Source organism: Corvus cornix, chromosome 4 (assembly GCF_000738735.6).
Source record: "Corvus cornix cornix isolate S_Up_H32 chromosome 4, ASM73873v5, whole genome shotgun sequence".
In the NCBI taxonomy this organism is placed as follows: domain Eukaryota; kingdom Metazoa; phylum Chordata; class Aves; order Passeriformes; family Corvidae; genus Corvus; species Corvus cornix.
The window spans coordinates 56,691,287-56,710,427 of NC_046334.1; the positions used below are offsets into that span (position 1 = coordinate 56,691,287).

The 19,141-nt window shown below is 41.8% G+C and overlaps 1 protein-coding gene across 19 annotated transcripts in view; it reads right to left on the reverse strand.

The window, feature by feature from the left end:
• Positions 1-17,254, reverse strand: part of SLIT2 (slit guidance ligand 2) — a 263,309-nt gene extending 246,055 nt beyond the window's left edge. For 8 of the 19 annotated variants that reach the window (XM_039550983.1, XM_039550986.1, XM_039550977.1 and 5 more), the window contains exons 1-3: positions 16,673-17,247; positions 14,857-14,928; positions 13,557-13,628 (exon numbers count right to left, since the gene is read on the reverse strand). In XM_039550983.1, coding sequence (XP_039406917.1) covers positions 13,557-13,628; positions 14,857-14,928; positions 16,673-16,848 — 320 coding nt within the window. In that variant the 5' untranslated portion in view covers positions 16,849-17,247. Of the gene's footprint in view, positions 1-13,556; positions 13,629-14,856; positions 14,929-16,672 lie in introns of all 19 variants that reach the window. The other 11 variants (XM_039550989.1, XM_039550988.1, XM_039550984.1 and 8 more) reach the window with 6 other exon arrangements.
• Positions 17,255-19,141: the final 1,887 nt, after the last annotated feature.

The window sequence follows — 19,141 nt, forward strand, 5'->3', positions numbered from 1 at the left end:
CAGAACACACAAACATACTGCAACAAGACTGAGTGAGAAAGATATGATACCTTTCTCTCTGGAGCTGAAACCCAAGGTAAGCACAGTGGATCACAGAATCCAAGACTGTAGGTTTTAAAGAGCTACAGCTACTTTGGGTAAAAACAACCAGAAACACTCCACCACATCTTCTTTCAATGTGTGCTGGCAGACACTTCAGCACAGCTACCTAGCAGGTCATGTTTCCCCTTGGGCAATGTGAGAAGAGAAATTTCAGTTTCACCAACTGAACTGCTCTCCCAGGACTGACATGAAGCTCAGAATGAAGCACTGAGAAACAGTGATGAGATATCCCATACTGCTACTATTCAGTTTTCCAACTGAGCTACAAATATTTGAGTTTCTCAAGCAGAGAGCTCAGAGGAGATGAAGCATTAGTGGTGTGAGCAACAGAAAATGTACTGAAGAATCTCTTCTAACACTGTAATAACTTGGACTGCAAAGTCCTTTGGTAGTATCCAGAAATAAACGGGTGAAGCTCCAATATCATATAGCTTTCAAGCTGCAATTCAAATACACATAATTTTTTTCTTCTGTTGCTGAATGCATCTTTAGGAAGAGATTGGGTAAACTTAGGTAAATTTTTGAGCTCTTTATGATGAATTCAAGCAAGGTCCACATACTACCCAAAGTATACAAAGTATTTCAAATACTTCACCTTAAAGCTCCCAGAGCTCAGTCTTCTGGATACAGTAAAGGCTAGAAAAACATCTTCAAAGTAAAATGATGGTAGAAGTATACAAAAGGATTTAGGGACAAAGAAAAAAAATCTCTGACAAATGAGCAGGTGAAAATACTCATTAAAGGAAGCTCAATACCAACAGGCAGATAAAAAGTAGGAACAGACAAAGAATAAGTAACTCTTTGAAGCAAACAACATTAAAGTAAGCAAAAAAATGTAACTTGATTTGAGCCAGTGGTTCTAAACAACAGGCTATTTTAGTTGAAATTGGTATATATCTGAGTTGTACTTGTCTTCTGCATGCAGCCAGAGGATATGTAGATGATGACAGATAGAGGTACATTGCAGGAACAGCATATTGCATTCCCAGTAGCAACATATCGTAACCCACTGAAGTCTGGCCATGCCACAAATCCATAGTGATGTCTCTCTGAAGTTTTCACACCACAATAACTATGATCCAGTAGCAATCATGCATGGAAGAGGAAGGGAGAGGAAAAAAAAAAAAAAAAAAACAAAAAACAAAACCTTGATTGCACTGGGTACAGTGTAATCATCTACAATGCTATAATTCACATCCATTTGTTTCAGACTTGTTACAGCCTTCACTGTTAACTTGTTTCTGATCCCACTATATCAACTACATACAGCCAGAGAAGGTGTGTGAGACTGTAGAGCCTTTCTGGGGAAATGAGTTGTTGCAGTGCTTGCCTGTCCTCGCAGTGAAGAAGTTTTGCTCTCATGTGCAGTTACACTTCTCACTTTGATTTATGCTTGTTGGCTCACCACAGCAATGAGCCCGGCTTGAGCTTCTCCATAACCACCTCCCAAGTACTGGAAGGCTGCTATTTTGTCCCACCTAAGTAATTTTCCAATGGGTTTTAGTTCAAGTAGATGCAATTCTACCCATAGATCCCATAGGACAAAGAAGCCCCCAAAGATAACTTGAGAACTGATCGAAGTTAAAAGCTGTTCCAAGCAAGCTGTAAATCAGCTGTACTCTTTAATTAGAAACAGCCTATCCCATTGGGTGCACAGAGAATGAGAGCCTTCCAAAACTCTTAATACACTGCAGAGATGCATTTTATTCCACCACCATTGCTTCGGGAAAAAAGGATAGAAGGCTTCCAACTCACACAAGATTATTGATAGCAGAATTCATTATTTTTCATTCCTCCTTCAAAGTTAGCCAAGAGAAGTAAATACACTATCTGCACATAGTAGCACACAGCACTGTACAGCTTAGAAATTTTATTCTTCAAAGGAGCATATCTACACCTCCTGTTTGTCAGCAGAGGAAATTACTATTACACCCATTCAAAAATAGCATATAACAGCTACTGAAGCTCATTTGCAAAATATAAACAAACTTTAAAAGCACCAAAGCCTGTTTTCATTATATTTCACTTTAAAATGGAAGAACACGTCAGTAATCAAACCTCTGTGTGTTCACACAGGAGCACTTTCTACTCACAACTGAGCCCATCAGGCTCCTTAAGTAGTTCCAAGATGTTACAGGGATATGCATCCTCTGGGAAGGTCTAAAAGCAGTTCAGGCTTTATGAGCTCAGGAAATATAGAATCCACCTACAAAATTATCCAAGTACCTCAAAACAGAATGCTAGTGCACAGCACCCAAATCATCTCCATGGGCTGGTTTAAGTATGATGTCCTAAAAATCTGACTCTAATATATAGGGTCAGAATAACAAACATCAGAATAAGTGACTCCTATTACCTCAACAGAGAAATTACAGAGAGCTTTCAGACTTGCATCTGAAAGGAAGGCAAATCACTACTTTCCTACAAAAAACATTGTGCTATATCTGCCAGAGGCAGAAAATATTTGTGCATCCATGTCCAAAGCCGCAATCTGCTGAACTTCAACACATCTGGCAACTGCTGTCTGTGAATGTGACTTGCATGTCATCAAGTGAGAGGAAAGCCCAAGATTAAGAGCTAAGCAGAAGGTTGTGCCAGTTTTTCCATTAAGAATTCTCTGCAAACAGAATTTCTCTAGTCAAACTACTCAATCTCATTAAGCCTAGCAATATCAAGTTTACCAACCACATGAGTAAAAACTGGAATCTGAGAAGTTCAAGACTGTTCTTACAGCATTTGGGTGTCCAAGAAGTTTTTCCCCAGGTCAAGAACCACTTAAGCAGGACTCCATTTTCCAGGCTAAATAGTGACTAGCTAAAAAAGGTATCTAAGTTATTCTCCATTTAATTTCAAATATAAATTAGATATTTGTTTCAGTAAGGAAAATATAAATTCTGAATGGAATCAGGACACTACTGCAAACTCAGCTTCTTATTTGTGTAGGAAACAGTGAAAGGTACTTCTCAACTACAATACTACATTGAAACAGGGTACACTACTTGGAACTTAAGGTATTTTCTGTCCTTCATTTTCTTCTCCCATGAGTTCGATGTCAAGTCCAAAATTACCACATCCTTCTCCTACCCCATCAGTTCTCCCTACATTATGAAGAACAGTGTTTTGTGCTGTCAAGAGCTTATACTTATTTTGCCTTTTTAAAATGTTTTTTTCACTAAGAAGGAAAGCTAGAAATTAAGGCTGCTGTTTTCTGTATTCTGTATTATATTTCTATAAATAGTTGGTCATTATTCCTATTAACTCTGCCTACAGCACAAGAAAAAAGCATGAAAAACATAATAAAAGCCTGGAAACTGCAGGCTGGGAAGCCTCATCTCAATGCCTGGGAAGGCTATAGGGCAAAATAGAAGCTATTTCTATTCCAGACACAGTAAGGACAAGATGATGACTGGGAGTAGTCAGCATGGATTTAACACTGGGAAAATGATGCCTGACCATCCTGGTAGCTTCCTACAATGAATAAGGAACTTGGCAGTAGATGCTTCTGGTACTGCCATTCATAATGATTGTCCTTATAGACAAACTGATAGAGTACAGACTACAGAAGCAGATAGTGAGGTGGATTAAAAACTGCCTAAAGTCCCAAGTTCAAAGAGCTGTGGTCAGGGGCACAAAGTCCATTGAGAACAATCACTAGTGATGCACCCCAGGGGTCAGTAATGGAACCAGTACTGTTCAAAACTTCATTCACAACCTGGAAGATGGGACATATTGCACCCTCAGCATATTTGCAGATAATACAAAACTGGAAAGAATGACCAGTGCACTAGGTGTGTGCACTGTCTGTCAGAGGCACCTGGACAGGCTGGAGAATTGCTTGAAAAGGAAACTTGGGAAGGGCAACAAAAGGGAAATGGAAAGCCCTGAACCTGGAGAAGAATAACCCCATGCACCAGCACACACTGGAGAACCACCAGCTGGAAGAACCACCACAGATAAAGGCCTAGAGTGCAGGTGGGTAAGAAATTAAATTGAAGCCAGCAATGTGTCCTTGAACAAAAGGCCAACAGCATCCTGGGCTGTAATCATGAGTGTTGCCAGCAGGTCAAGGCAGGTGCTCCTTCCCCTACAATCAGCACTGGTGAGACAGATGGAGAGGTGTGCCTAGTGCTGGACTCCCCACTACAAGAGACAGGGACATACTGAACAAGTCCAGGGAAGAACTGTTAAGATGACTAAGCAGGCAGATTGAAGCACCTGTCACACTGGAAGAAGTTGAGAGAGCTGGGACTGTTTAGCCTGAGGAAGAAAAGTCTCAGAGATATCTCAGTGTGTATAAATAAGTGATACACTTCTATCTCAAGTAAGGAAGACTGAGCCAGACTCTTCCCAGGGGTGCACAGTGAAAGGACAAGAGGCAATCGGCACAAATCAAAGTACAGGAAAACTGTATTTCAACTTAAGAAAAGTGTTTGACTGTGAGGGTGGTCGCACTGAAACAGGCTGCCCAGAGAGGCTGCAGACTCTCCATTGCTGGAGACATTCAAAACCCAACTGGAAACAGCCCTCAGCCACCTGCTCTGATGGACCTTGAGTGTAGCATGGGATTAGACAATTTACAAAGACTTCTTCAAGCCTCCACTATCTTGTGAAGCTCACTCATTGGACTTTATTCTACAAAGTATACCACAAAGAAGGAAACAAGCTATAAAACCTCCACAGAGTAACAAAAGTTCAAATATCAGATGAAACAAGGATGATTTTGACAATACCTGGAATTACTTCCAAGAAAAAAAAAAAAGGCAAAGAAAGGGGAGGTGAAGCTGACCTAGTAGGTGGAATTTAGCTAGGGTTCGAACAGATTGTTTAGAGAGACAAGGCCTGCAGAGAGTCCTGATAGGTTTGTAACTGTCTTTCTACCACAGAGTTCAGACAGTAAGTTTTCACCCAAGCATTTTACTATAACAGCTGTACGGACATTCTGCCTAACTAGCCAGAAAAGCTGGTGCACCTTAAAAAAAAATTAAGGGAAACTTTGCCATATTGTATTTGATTATCTGTCTAGACTATTATTAAAGACAAGCCACCACAATGAACTACATACTATGAAGGAAAATAGGAAAATAAAACATTTCTTCTGATGAAGTTTCAACCAGGCTCTTCATAGTAAATGAGGTAATGTAACAGTATGAGTCACTGAAGTTGCAGCCAGATCCCTCGTACATTTTGGAGTTTAACTGTAAAATTCCAGATAGAAGAATTCTGCAATCAAAATAAGGAGTATCTTAGATAATCTTTCAAATATGCTATATTAAAATGTAATCACAAGTCAATTTTCACCTGTGGCCACCTAATATTAAATCAGTATGCTAATAAAATTCAGTTGGCTCTGCAACAGATAAATGTGATTTTTACAGATTAAAATGAAAATGTATAGCTTTAAGTTTAATATCAGTGCTCTATAGAATCGACTTAAAATAGCTTCTGAACACAAAACACCATTTGAAACAAAAACATTGGCACAAGAGCTCTGCAGAATCAGATTTAGTTTTACCATTTTGCAACAGTGCAAATTACCCATTTCAGAGGAAGCAAGAAAGAAGAGCATCCAGCAAACAATGCCACAAAGGATGAGCACAAAACAGATGTGGGAAAAATAAACAGCGTTCCTGCCCCGGAATTTGTAAAAAGGTCTGCAAAGAGCAAACAGCACCTCTCACTGCAATTTGACTTCTAGACCTATAAAAGGAGTCCCATGAGAAAAGACACTCAGATGAATAAAATATAATAAAAATAAATAGTGGGCATTGACAAGGCTTTTAGAAGAACATTGCTCTTGGACTTAGAGTTTTATCAAATATTTTGTAGTGTTCTGTAATCAAAATGTAGCTATAATTTGATTTTTTTAAAATTCCATTAGAACACTGCGTCTTTTTAAATACTGTCTTCAAACTTTGTCTACCTCTGATTCAAGAGACATTTTTAGAAAACACATTTGAAGTTGTTTTGACAAAAGCCTGCTAATGCAGAATAACTTTTTTATTCTTTTTCTTAAAAAACTATAAATACAGGTGGCCAGTATAATTAATGTAAGATAGTCCCACACTCCCTTGGTAAGTGATTAACACCGCAGGCTTTGTGATCTCCTCCCTGTTCTAAGAGGATGAATGTGCTGTGCACTGCCCTTAAACTATGCAAGGCTAGCTAAAAGAAGGATTTTTCACATCCATGATTAACAAGGAATAACTGTTCACCCCCTTCAGGGCTGTTCAAAACCAGGTATCCTCTACCTGAACTCATTATTCTTCCATTACCTATCACACACCTGTGCGAAAGTATTAACCCTTCAAATGCTCAAATACTCCGACTGAAGCCGCACGGGTGATTAAGTACCAATGCTGTAGGGAGGAGACAAGAGTAACATCAAGCAGCCTTAAAAAACAAGCACATGCATAATCCCACAAGTTTTAATCAGTCAAACCTAGACTTTCCCAGCAGCAGCAGTCAGAACTGTTCAGAATGTACTCCAAATGAAAAAATTACTTCCCAGACTTCACTAATGAACTTGCACACCAAAATGAAGACCAGCATTCAGTGAGAAAAGAAACTGTAAACTAACTTTCAGCTAAAGAGCTGGTATCAATTTGAGAGCTCAGTAAAACCACTATGTAACGCAAGATCTTACCACCAAAAAACTGATTTCATTGACACAGTTTATAGGCAAGCACAAGATGAAATATTGTTAATTTATCAGCTGTGCTTTTAGGAACTATAGCGATATAAATGACTCCTGGAACAGTAGTTCCACTGCTAACACAGAATTTTTGCCAGGGATCCTAAAAATCCACATTAGCCTTGACACTTTACACCTAAGTGTTTGTAACTTGGGGGGAAAAAAAAAAAATCATATTTTTCTTCAGCTAAAACCAAAAAACTGCATCATAAAAAGAGAAGACATTTAACATTTTTTCCAGAATTCCCTGCTCCTAAATTTTTGATCATATATCTTCATAGAAGTGAAATCTAAGGCTTCTAACACTTCTCTTCTGTAACTGAAATAACTATATATTACCAGATTCAAAACTCAGAAACTTCAGCCCAAACCTGCTTATTCTGGGATTAATTTATTGATGCAGCTGACATTTAAAGAATCACAGAAAATATTGCTAGTCCTCTTTTAGAAGTGTTTTCCTACTTGGAATTCGCATTTTATTGATAGAGCTAGTCAATTAATTGGAATAAAACTGCAATCTCATGCCACACATCAATGCATAATGAAAAGTTAGCACATAGGTTTATTTTAATTTCTGGACAACATGTTTTTTCCCCATCAGTGATTCAGTAAGTCTGCACCCTAAAAAAGAGCATACACATAATACAGTGTGGCCCTTTACTAGACTAGACAGAAAGAACAGTACTTGTTCATCTAGTCTCTTTTGAAGCAGCTGTTAATGCTCTTGATAAATGCCAAGGCCTGCTGCAGTTATGCCCAAGACAAACTGTATTTGTTTTTACCCTAGATGGAACATTTTATTTCTTAGCCTACCCTGCGATGCATGACTTTGTAAGATGAGCTCTGTAAAACACCATACATTCAGAGACCATTTAATAATTTCAAAACCTACTAATGCAGTGTAATAGTTTACCACGTTTATCCAACTAGGTTAGAGCTCAAGCAGATAACTCTAATCCCCTAATACATGAAATACACCTAAACCCCACTTTATTTTACTGAAACTCACTTAATATTTTTGACAAGATGATCTCCTTTGTATTGAGGTTATAATTAAGCCCTTGCTCCAGCTGAAGCTGCAAACACAGTAATTTCACACACAGATTTGTATCCTGGAAAGAAATCCACCTAGTACCACAGTTTGTTTACTAAGTAGAAAGAACTTTTCCTTGAAACTATTTTGTTGAAATATACTTTACCTTCTGTGAGATGGCACAGAAGTAAGTTTCAAATTGCTCGTCCACAGCATGTACAAAACAATACTGATTTTCAGTACTACTCAAACTCTCATAAGTCCACACCTAAGTAAGCGCTCTCTTCATGTTAACTTTGAATAACCTGCTTTAATGTATTTATGGAGATGAAGCCCAAATAAATAGCAAGTAGAAGCAATTCCTCAGTTTGTCATTTTAGAACTGTGTTGCAAAAATTTAGAAAAATCAATGAACTGTAACAAAACATTTAATTCTTGAAATGTTTCTTTCTACATCATTCAGTAATGCATTGTAAGAAACATGAATATATAACAGATAGCTTTCAGTTTAAAAGCTACTTCATGTACCAACTTGATGTTCAACCCTTACAGCATTCTTTTCTTCAACTCATGATTTCAGCTTACTCACATCATGTAGCTCAGGAGGGCTGTTTCTTGGGGAGGTATGGTGGGGTATTTAGCCCAGACACCAACTCAGAAGTTGCTGTTAGTCCTTTGAGAGTAACATTTTATCTACACACAAGTTTTCAGCAGAAATAGGTTTGGTGGGGATTGGTGGCTTTTTTTTCCTTTGTTTGTGGGTTTTTGGGTTGGGGGCTTTTTTTTGTAGTTTGGCTTAAGTCTACACCAGTAACACTTTAGAACTGTTAACATAATAAATGGACATTTTAAAAATAAAATATATTAATTCAATTATCAAAAGTATAGGGGCTTGGCCTGGAAACATTTTAGGCCACACAAGTAACCTTTCTCACAAGAGTAATCAGTGAGACTACTCATGCAAACCAAGTTATTCACATGGTAAATGTCTGCAGAATCAGACTCCAAATTAGCATTTTAGGGACATACTGCTCCTTCAATGGATTATTCATAAATACAGGAAGAAAAAGAGTGAGTAGTTTTAAAACTATTGCTGTAAACTCTTCCTGTTCTGACATTTTTTCCATGTCATAGCCTTAGCATAGTAACAGCTGGAATCCCAACTACTATACCTAAAAAACATATTAGGAAAAATTATGATTGAAAAGTTTTCCTATCAGGCATTTTTTTTTTTTAAATAAATGAAAAGGCAACTGCTCTTCTCTATAAACAAGTGAAGAGTATATTTAGCCCTCAAAACCTGACAACCCTATATTTCTGGAATACATAGAATGGTAAAGAAATTTTAGATTTAACTAGCTTCTAATAGAACTGGTTCAACAATCTACAGTAGCTGTCTTCAACAAAATTTTATACTTCCCTCCAGATGACAACAACTTGTAAAAACACTCGGATATTTTGAGCAGTATTTGCAACACCAGCGAATGAGGTGAACTTGGGGATAACAATGGCCTACACTTACTAAAAATAAATTTAAAGCTGTGTCTTATAGTGTTAGTTTTTATAAAGTGGAAACTTTCAGTTTATCTTCTTTTTGCTTTCTTAAGATACTATTTCAAAGTATTATAAACATCACACCCAAGATGACAGCTTTACAAAGAAAGAAGAACAAGTATTTAATTTCACATTCTCATGAGGAGTTGCTTCAAAAGCTCTTTCCCCCATAATAAGCAGTGATCTCTGGAAACCCATAAGCATTGTGAAAATCCTCCATGTCTTGACCCTTTTCGTCTTCCTGCGATGAAGCATATTGAAAACCACTGCTGACACGTGACAGTGGTCTCTGTAAGAGAGGTTCACAAAATGTAACAGGCCACATCCAATCCTTTCTCTGTGGGACCTGCCATGTACCGAAGAGCCATATACTCTTTAGAGGCCCTGCTCAGGAACATGGGCTCACACAAGTTACTAGCTAATACAGAAAGTCTTGCAGATGTTAAATACAGTACAGTCAAGACTAATTAATACAAGAATTTTTAGCACTGCTTCAGGATGTACTCAAAGGTACAAGTTGTCCCTACTGAGCTTCAATTCATACATCCCATTTTTCAGTCAAAGAGGGTTGTTTCAGCAGACAGAGCATCTACATGACACAACAGACCATGTGATTCTTCTGTTCAGTATCCAGTCTGAGAAGAAAACCAGATTTGTGGCAGACTTGCCAGCTCAGGCAGTGTTGTACCAAACTGGACTGGAGCCTTAAGAACTCACCCCTTAAGAGCCTTCAAGACCGTCAGAGATTGGAACTAAGTGACCACTGCAGTGTATAGCCATTTATTTGACTGAAGACTTATCACAGAAGTATCCAGCTGAAAGGCTTACAGCAGTATCAGCAATTCACCAGTGTTTCTCCAGCTACTAAAGTTTCCACAAGCCGAAAACTTACTAAGCTGCTAATATCCACCTTGTTTTCCCTCCTATTTCTTAAGCAGCACGCATAGCCACACAATCATTTATTGCAAACTGAACACTTTTACTTTAATACAGGCTGCTGTAGTAATAATCACTTGTTACAGCAGTATTTACTGTAGCCTTGGGTTCCATTGCACTTCTACAATTACACTGGTGTGATACAAATTCCCATTGTGGAACACACTAGGTCTAAATAGCTCTGTGTACATAGTAACCTACATACCTAGTGTACTAGAGATACATTGTTGTTTTATTAAGTTATAGGAGAAACCACCTGACAGATTTTTATGGATCTAATAAAATCAATCTTAAGTAAATCTCTTCTGAAGAGGTCAAAATTTTCTTCTCTGAGATTAATTTTGCAAAGTGTTTCAATTCCTCCATTACAGGGAGCTGAGGATACCCAGCATTTTGAATTATCAGACCTATAAATGAGTATTCACAAGTAATTCATTAACCAACCAAACAGTTCCTCCTAAATCAGAGTTAGTGGTCTAAAAAAAAAAAAATTTGTAACTGAAATTCCAGTTAAAAACAAACAAACAACCCCCCGAAAAACAAAAAAAAAAAAAAACCTACCACCCAAAAAAACAACAACAAAAAAACCCCACCACTTCACTTAGATAGATGGGCATTTCTTTTTTTCCAAAAGGGAAACTACTGTGAAAGTCTGTTGTTCACGTTAAAGAGTACTAAAGTACAGGAAATATATTTTAAAATTCAGCCTGTATACACTAGCAAGATACTTCAACATAAGCAGTGATACATGTAAATAATCTTATAAATCAAATTGACTTCATTTAAGCTGCAGTGAAGTTCTCTTACACCTTCTGCTTGCATGCTGAAAGGTCTGCATCAGGTATTCTTTGACAGCAGCTTGGCACATTACACTTAGAGTGAAAATTTAACACCCTACACATACACACTGAAAAAAAATTAAAAAGCTTTAAAGTGCTTGCTATTTAATGTATAAAAGAAAATACTTGAACAAAGTACCCAAAGGTTTCCTGAGAAATTTTGGATTTCAAAATCCCAAGGAGATGAATTGGCTGTCAGATAACAATGCGCCTTCATCAGATGGACTTGGCAGTTGTAAACAAGAAGAATTCTCTCAGCTTTCCCCCACAAATATGAAATATTTGCTCTTAGCCAACAGCTGGGGCAGTTTAAAGACATCCTGCATATATATTCAAATTACAAGTCACCCACACACCTAACACAAACTGAATTCCACCAAACTAAAGAAACTGACAAGTATTGGAACAGATGTAATATAACTCTGAAGACAAAACATAACCTAACTTTGTAGGTCCAAATAACTAAACTTTCAGATAGCATAGTTTGCCTGCTGAAGGGCGAACAAACATAACTCACAAAGTATCCAAAAGTATCACAATTTCTCTTCAGAACTAGTATCTTATGTAAATGGAAAATATCTATTGTTTTCCAATTATCAAGGGAAAACCAAAGCAAAAATGAAACAATGTAATGGCAAAATACAAACACATCAGACAAGTAAGTTAACTATTGAAGTTCATTTTTCTCTCATAAAACAATTCTATACTTCAGAAATATAAATAGTAAATGCCTTGATATTATGACAAAAGTTAAAAAGTTGTTTTAAATTTGTTAATAAATTACATAGCAGGATCATACTTTGATATACTTAAGAAATGAGGCTGCTGATAAACTGTTTTAAAACTTAAGCATTTGTAAGCATCAGTGTCAAACCACATTCACAGTGAAAGTGTGGATCTTCTAATGTTTGTTCATGTTTCATATATATGTATTTACATTTGCAATATGAACTACACTGCTGTTTAATTTTTTATCTAGACGCCATAAACCAAATTTAGAAATGTGTATATATTATTCCAATATATCCGTCAGCAAGAAAAGCTGTTTAAAATCCCTATACCTTGTACAAAGTTGAAAACACATTGTAAAAATGCATTGAATTAGGTGTTTTAATATGACTTAGAAATGCGCAGCAGTTTTTTTTTTCCCAAAGAGCAATCGATCTCATTAAAATTTATTAAAAAAAGTTGTACTCCATAATAACACTCCCTTTTTTTAGGTCAAAAAGTTACTTCAGCATATTTGAAAAAATGAGGTAATTATCTCAAGTACGTCATATTTTAACTATTATAGAAATATCATAATTACAGTATTGGTTACTAAGTCTCTTGAATAGCTTTGTCTAAATGACCAACCAAACCATAATGGTTTGTGGAGGTTTTTGTTTTAAACACACAGCAGCTGTGGATACAAAGCAACTATGATATGACAAACCACGTTCAGGCAAGGGCTGCTTTTCAGTGGAGTAAAGTAGCAATACTTTTATAAAGTTAAAGCAGCAGCAAATGAAACACTAAGCAAGACCTCAGAGGTATGCTTAAAGAAAAACTGATACAATGAAAATGCAAAAACTAAGATGCCTAATAATGAAGACACAAGTTCTACGGGAACATATATATTAATACTTTCCAGGCTCCACACTGAAACTACGTCCAACAATCAGCATCTTGCCTTTAACAAGTCAGATGTCCCAAGTCGCACAATACATTTTTAAAAAATTTCGTTTGAAGAGTAACAAAATAAGGCACATACTGAAAACTAGTTTGGGAATTACTCATTTCCTAGGTTTCCTGCAACTAAGCAGGTGTTTGTACTTCAACTTCACCAGATAAGGTCCTCTCATCTCTGCTCCATCTTCTCTCCCCACAGTACTCAATCTTTTTTAAATCCAAATTCAGATTATTTTTGAAAACTAACAGTTCATATTTTTTCTAAGCCTTCGTAAAAGCTTTCACCATATAAAAACTGGAGAAGAATTCAATTACTGCTATGTACCAAGACAACACTTTACAGCCAGTAGTTACTTCCAATAAGACATATAAAACATCCAACACTAACACCTAACACTATAGGTCAAGAACAGGCTTTTCTTGGTGCGTTTGTGTTTTCAAAAATCCTTGCGTATTCAAGATTAAAGTGAAAATATTTGATAGTATTCAAACTATTTGCAACAGGAAAATAGCAGTTTGCATTTTGAATCCAGACTGCTCTTGAATGCTCATCCCCAACCTAGTCTCTAACATACTGCTTGAGAATTTCTTACTTCTCTTGTGTCTCAGTAAGGCTAGAAGTCCCAAGTTTAAAAAAAAATAAATTAAAAAATCTGAAGCCTGAGTACCTTAATACACAACTCATTTGACCCCCCCAGAAGTTGATACTTTTAGAATTAAAAATACTTACAGCCTCTCCAGTTCTTTTAAATCCTGGAATGCTCCTCTCTCAATAGTACTAATCTTGTTCTCCATGAGCTGACTGAAATACAGAAATTTTTATATGTAAGTTTTAATATCTCTGAGACAACTTGTTGCATTAACAATGGTCATTTAAAGGCAGCTACATATTCTTTAAAACAATACAACAGCTATTCTAGACTGACATCCACTTTAACCTTCTGTATCCCTGTCACCAGCAATTTACACAGGCTCATATACCCAAAAAGGAAAATACACCTCGGTAAAAGAAACAGGAATTGATATTATATTTGCTCATTTACTTAAGGAGTCCCAAGTTAAAAAGCCACACATATGCCTACACGCTGTGGGCACACATGCACACACACCACTGCCCTTCGGCAAGACCCCAGTTGAACAGTATGAAGGCGATATTAGTCTCACATGAGAATAACAAAACTGAAACGCAGAATCATGGTGTTGGAAGAAACATGAGGGAAAGACTGAACAGAGACTGTAACCCTAACAGTAGTTCTGCTTTGTAACAGAATTAGAAATTACTACAATTTTGTATTTATTTCAGAGGGAAAAGGAAATGGATTTTACAAGACTACTTGCTCGAATTAAACTGGCCTTAACAAATAAGCTAAGTAGTTAGATATTTCCTCAGAACACACACAAAAAAACCCCAACCAAAAAACAAAACAACCAAAAAAAATCCCAAAAAATCACAAACCACCTCCAAATTTTAAAGCTTCGATAATGCTCGAAAAAAATTGTTTCAAACAAATAAACAAGAACCCACCCAAACAAACCAAACAATTCCTTCCTCAACTTCACTGATAAAGTCTTTCCTTTTCGTCCAGAAACTACAGAAGAGTAAAAATAATCACCTGGGACTTACTTTTACATCCAGTAAAAGAAAAACTTTCTTAATTAATTCCCTTATAGTTCTGATTGAGAGTACCCATTTTCAGTGTGAACTATAAATTTCACAGCCTTAAACTGAAGTAACTCCAACAGTTATTCAACCAATTTTAGCAACTCTTACTTGTAAGCTGTGTGCTAAATTAAGTCCTCAAATTCTCATAATCTTAAGGGGAGATTAAAAAAAAATTGAACAAATTATATTTAAGGGAATTGCTAACTTGTACATAACAGTGTATAACACTTGGCAGAGTGGTTTTAAGTTCAGATACAGTAATACAATAGTTAAAAAGTAGTAACCCATCCAGCTAATGAACTGAAATGTAACTATAACCTGTAGCATCAGTCCTAAAAGTTATCAATGAGAGAAAGGGAAAACTTACAGAACTCGAAGGTGCCTTAGACCAGCAAAGTCAGTCTTCGTGATTCTTGTGATGTTATTTCCATTAAGATCCCTAAGAAGAATAATTTGTAAGCAGCTAAATTAAAACATTCAAAAGCTATTTTTAAATTGTTTTGTTTGTTTTCATGGGCACAGAGTTTTCAAAAGTTAGGAGACATAAATGAATGCGACGAACCATTCCTACAATTAACAACATGGGTGTTCCTGATCTCCAAGTAACTGAACTAAGGTTTATCTTGAAACCAGCAGTTTGAAACTTCGTAACAAGAGAGTCAGTTCTGCCTGCCATGACAAAGCTCATGTTTAACTATAGTCTTTACCCATAGAAGAGTCCAAAGCTCTCTGAATGGGGCTATAACTGCATTTAGGAAACCACCAAACTTAGTACTTATGTGTATATCTATATATATGCTACAACCTTTATTTGACTGTTACAAAAACAAAGTGACTGAAATAAAGACAATTTTCACCATTTCAAGCAATTTTCAGATTTCCTCGTATGCCTAAAAAGGTGGCATAGGGCTTAACAACCTATAACAAACATTAGATTTCAAACAAGCATTAACACTTGGAGTAAGTGGTGGGAAATAAGACTTTACCAAAACTAAGCTCTCCACTTGCTGCACAGGAAGCAATACTGACTGCAGAATGCAAAGCATTTTCAGAAGCAACAGAAACCTGTATTTAGGCCCTAGCACTTCTGATCATACTTCTATACTAGTTTTTCTTCTGGAGTATATGCCTCTTTTTCATAACTTTTTTGGGTTTAAGATATAAATGTCTTTCAATTCCAATCACTACAAATAAAACCAGACTTGGCCACACATGAGATAAACCATTAGGAAGTGGTATTGCATGGAAGCTATTCTAACAATTACAGCTCATTCCCAACGTAGCTAGGGGGAAAAAAAAGTAGTATTTTTTTTAGTGTTTTATACCACATATGGCCAAAACAGCACACGAAACCACACTAGTCTCAGGAGAAATGTATCCCTGATACTCTTCCTAAGTGAAATTCACCACTCCAGACGCGCGTCCACATGCCATCATTTAAATGACTTATCAGAGAGTAAGAAATAATGCGCACACCACTTCCACTCCTAGGACCCCTCTGAAAGGCAGCCTGGTATGATAAATAACCGACCACATGCAGAAAACTGCCCAGCTGCGGGTACGAGAATGGAGGGAGGGATCACCGTTACGGCACGACTGAGTGCCTGCGAGCGCGGCTATCGCCCAGCGGCGTGCCCTCGCCCACCGGCAGATGCGCGCCCCCGCCCGCCCCTCCGCGCCGGCCACCGCGGCTCCACGGCGGGAGGGAGCGCTGCGCGCCCCGGGGCCTCCCTGCCCACGCTCGCGGAGCGCGGCGGGGCCGCGGCCCGGCTCTGCCCCGGGGAATGCGAGCCGTAATAGCCAAGTTTGACGGGAAATGGGCGCCGGCGGGGGGAGAGGCCGCTCCACCGCCGCCTCGGGGCGCCCCCCTGGCCGCCGTGGTGCCCGCCCCCGCTCCCCGCGGAGGCGGGAACCGCGCTGCTCACCGCGGCTTCCCGGGATGAAAGGCAGCGGCTGGGAGCAGCGCCCACCTCTTCCGCGTCTCCGCGCATCGCTGTGAAACGGGCACGGCCAGCAGCAGGAGAGGGGAACAGAAACTCCCCCCCCTCCTCCCCCACCCAAAGGGCGTCGGGACCCCAAAGCGGGCGGGCGCCGGGGGCCACCTCAGCCCGACAGCCGTCAGGAGCCCTAAGGGGAGCCGGGGACCGAGGGGCGCTCGCTGCCGCCCCGGCCGGGTTACTTACAGCCTCTCGGTGTTGCGGGGGATGTTCCTCGGGACGCCGCGCAGCGCCAGCCCGTGACAGTCCACGGTGCTCCCCGAGCAGGAGCACTGCGCCGGGCACGGCTGCGGCGCCACCGCGCCCGCCATCGCCAGCAGCAGCCCCAGGGACAGGGTGAGCTTCCCCCAGCCGCACATCATCACCGCCCGCTGCAGACCAGCCGGGCCCACCGGCCTCGGCCCCGGGGAGGCGCAGGGCGCGCCGCCCTCCTCCTCCTCGCCGCGGGGAGCGCTCGGGCAACTTTCAGGGTGCGGAGACAGCGAAGTCCGTTCTATCCAAAGCCAAGTCAAGAAAACAACCCCGGCAAAGTGAGGCGGGTGGCACCGGTCCGCGGTTGAAGGCAACTTCGCCAGGCACGGGGCTGGGCCCGGGCCGTCCCTCGCTAGCCCGTCGATGTCTGGGAGAGGCGGCACTTGGGTCTCGTCTTCACACGCTCCCGGCAATAGCGAAGCAAACCCAGGGGCTCAGGGTGCGGCGGAGTTAGGCGAGGTAATTATCTTCCTCCTCGCCCCTTTCCAAGCCGTGACTCCCCGCTGAGCCCCCGGCGAGAGGCCGCGGAGCCCCGTCCGCCCCAGCAGCGCTTCCTGCGCGGCGGCCCGCGCAGCGCTGCAGCCGCTCCCACGCGCGTCCCCCGCCGCGGGCCGCTCACAGCCCCACGGGGGGCGGCGGCGGGGCTGACACCGCGCACACACCGCCCTGCCAAGAGGCGCCTCAGCAAATCATACCCCTCTCGCAGGCATTCATCAAACTGTCTCACGGAAGGAGGAGGGAGGGGAAAAAAAAGTCAAACACACAAGATGCTGTTGGGCTTGGCTCTCCACCCCCCGCGCCCCCTCCTGCTGTACGCTCCCAAGCCAAGTTTAGCAGGAAAGGGCTGGTCCTAGAACATGATAATAATAAGCAGTCGAGAAGTGATTCGTTGCCCTGCTGGAAGGGAGTTCATCCACGACCTTCTCCTCGGTGACAGATCACAGTTATAGATCCTCCTGTGATCCCGGGACCACAGCGAGACAGAGCAGATAACAAGCGAAGTGCGGCGAGAGCGGGAGGGGCGGGGAGGGGTGTTATTCTGCTCCCCGTGGTCTCCCGGATACCGTGGCTTTGCTGCGGCAAAGGCACCTGATGGAAGAGGTGGGAACTGCTCAGTCCTTCCAGGTGAGGCCAGTTCAGCAGCTCCTGGGCTTGCTGCAGGAAAGGGAGCAACTTTCCTCCTCTCCTGGAGCCCCTCAAGGCACAGCGGCTCGGAAAGGGATGGCGCCTCTTTCCCTGATCCCGCCGGTGCACCTGAGCTGTCGGTGCTGGTGCCGAACAGCCCGGCTCTCGGCTCCCTGGCGGCGGCGCTCCTCCGGCGCGGAGGGAAACGGCGGAGGGGGGCGGTGGGGAGCGGGAGAATGGAGGCGACAAGCTGGGCTCCTTCCCTCGCACCCCGAGTCTTTCCGCTTGAACAATGGGATAGCACCGCCGCTCGCAGGCCGGCCGGCTCTCCTCACCGCCGCAAGGTGCCTGCCGCCGACCGCCGAAAGTGCTCCTCGAGCGCGGCCACCAGCCGAACGAGCCGCCGGCACCTCGCCAAGAGCTCCCCACGCGGCCGCGCGGCGCCCCCGCCCCGGCCGGCGCAGCGCCCCTCGCCCGCTCCCACGGAGCCGGGAGTGCCCCACGCGCCGCCCTATATAGGGCCGGCCTGGCCGCGCCCCCCCGGCCCCGCCCGCAGCGCCCCGCGCCCGCTCACTGGCTGCGCCGCCGCCCGCCCGGCACGGCCCCGGCACGGCCCCGGCACGGCCGCCGCGGAGCGGGGGGTGCGCGGCGGCGCCAGCGGTGAATGAAAGTTGCGGGAGCGCGGCGGCAGCGGCGGGGGAGGCAGGTCCCCCCCAGCCCGGCCGGGCAGCGCCTCTTCACTCCCCTCTGCACTCCCCGCCGCACGGAGCGTGGAGTTGCTGCGCGGAGTTTGCCACGCAGGCCTGGTCTGCGCGTGTCCAGCGCTCCACGAGGGAGAAGGGAGAGAAGAGAGCGGGACTGGGACTGGGGTCCGCCGCGATGCTCGTGTGTGTTTCAGTTGGAGAGGGAGGGGGCTGAAACGCCTCTGGCCGCGCTGATACTGGAAATATCTTGGGCGTCTCACCGAGGGTCTTGGCTGGGAAAGAGGACGAGGATTGTCGTGGCATGTTCTTTGGTTGCAGATTTACTGCGAAACACACCAGAATCTCTCGTGCGTTATTTTCGAAAATAAAATAAAGGGCAAGTGTTAGTCCATATATTAAAATATGTCGAGTAGCAATGTTAACACTGCTCCTTTAGAAAACACCTTCAATTAAAAAAAAAAAAAGTGTTCTAAATACACACAATGTTCCTAATAAATTTTCCCAATGTGTTGTTTATTGTCAGTGCATCTTCCACATTCCTAGGAAAATACTAAGTGCATCTTAACATTTTAAC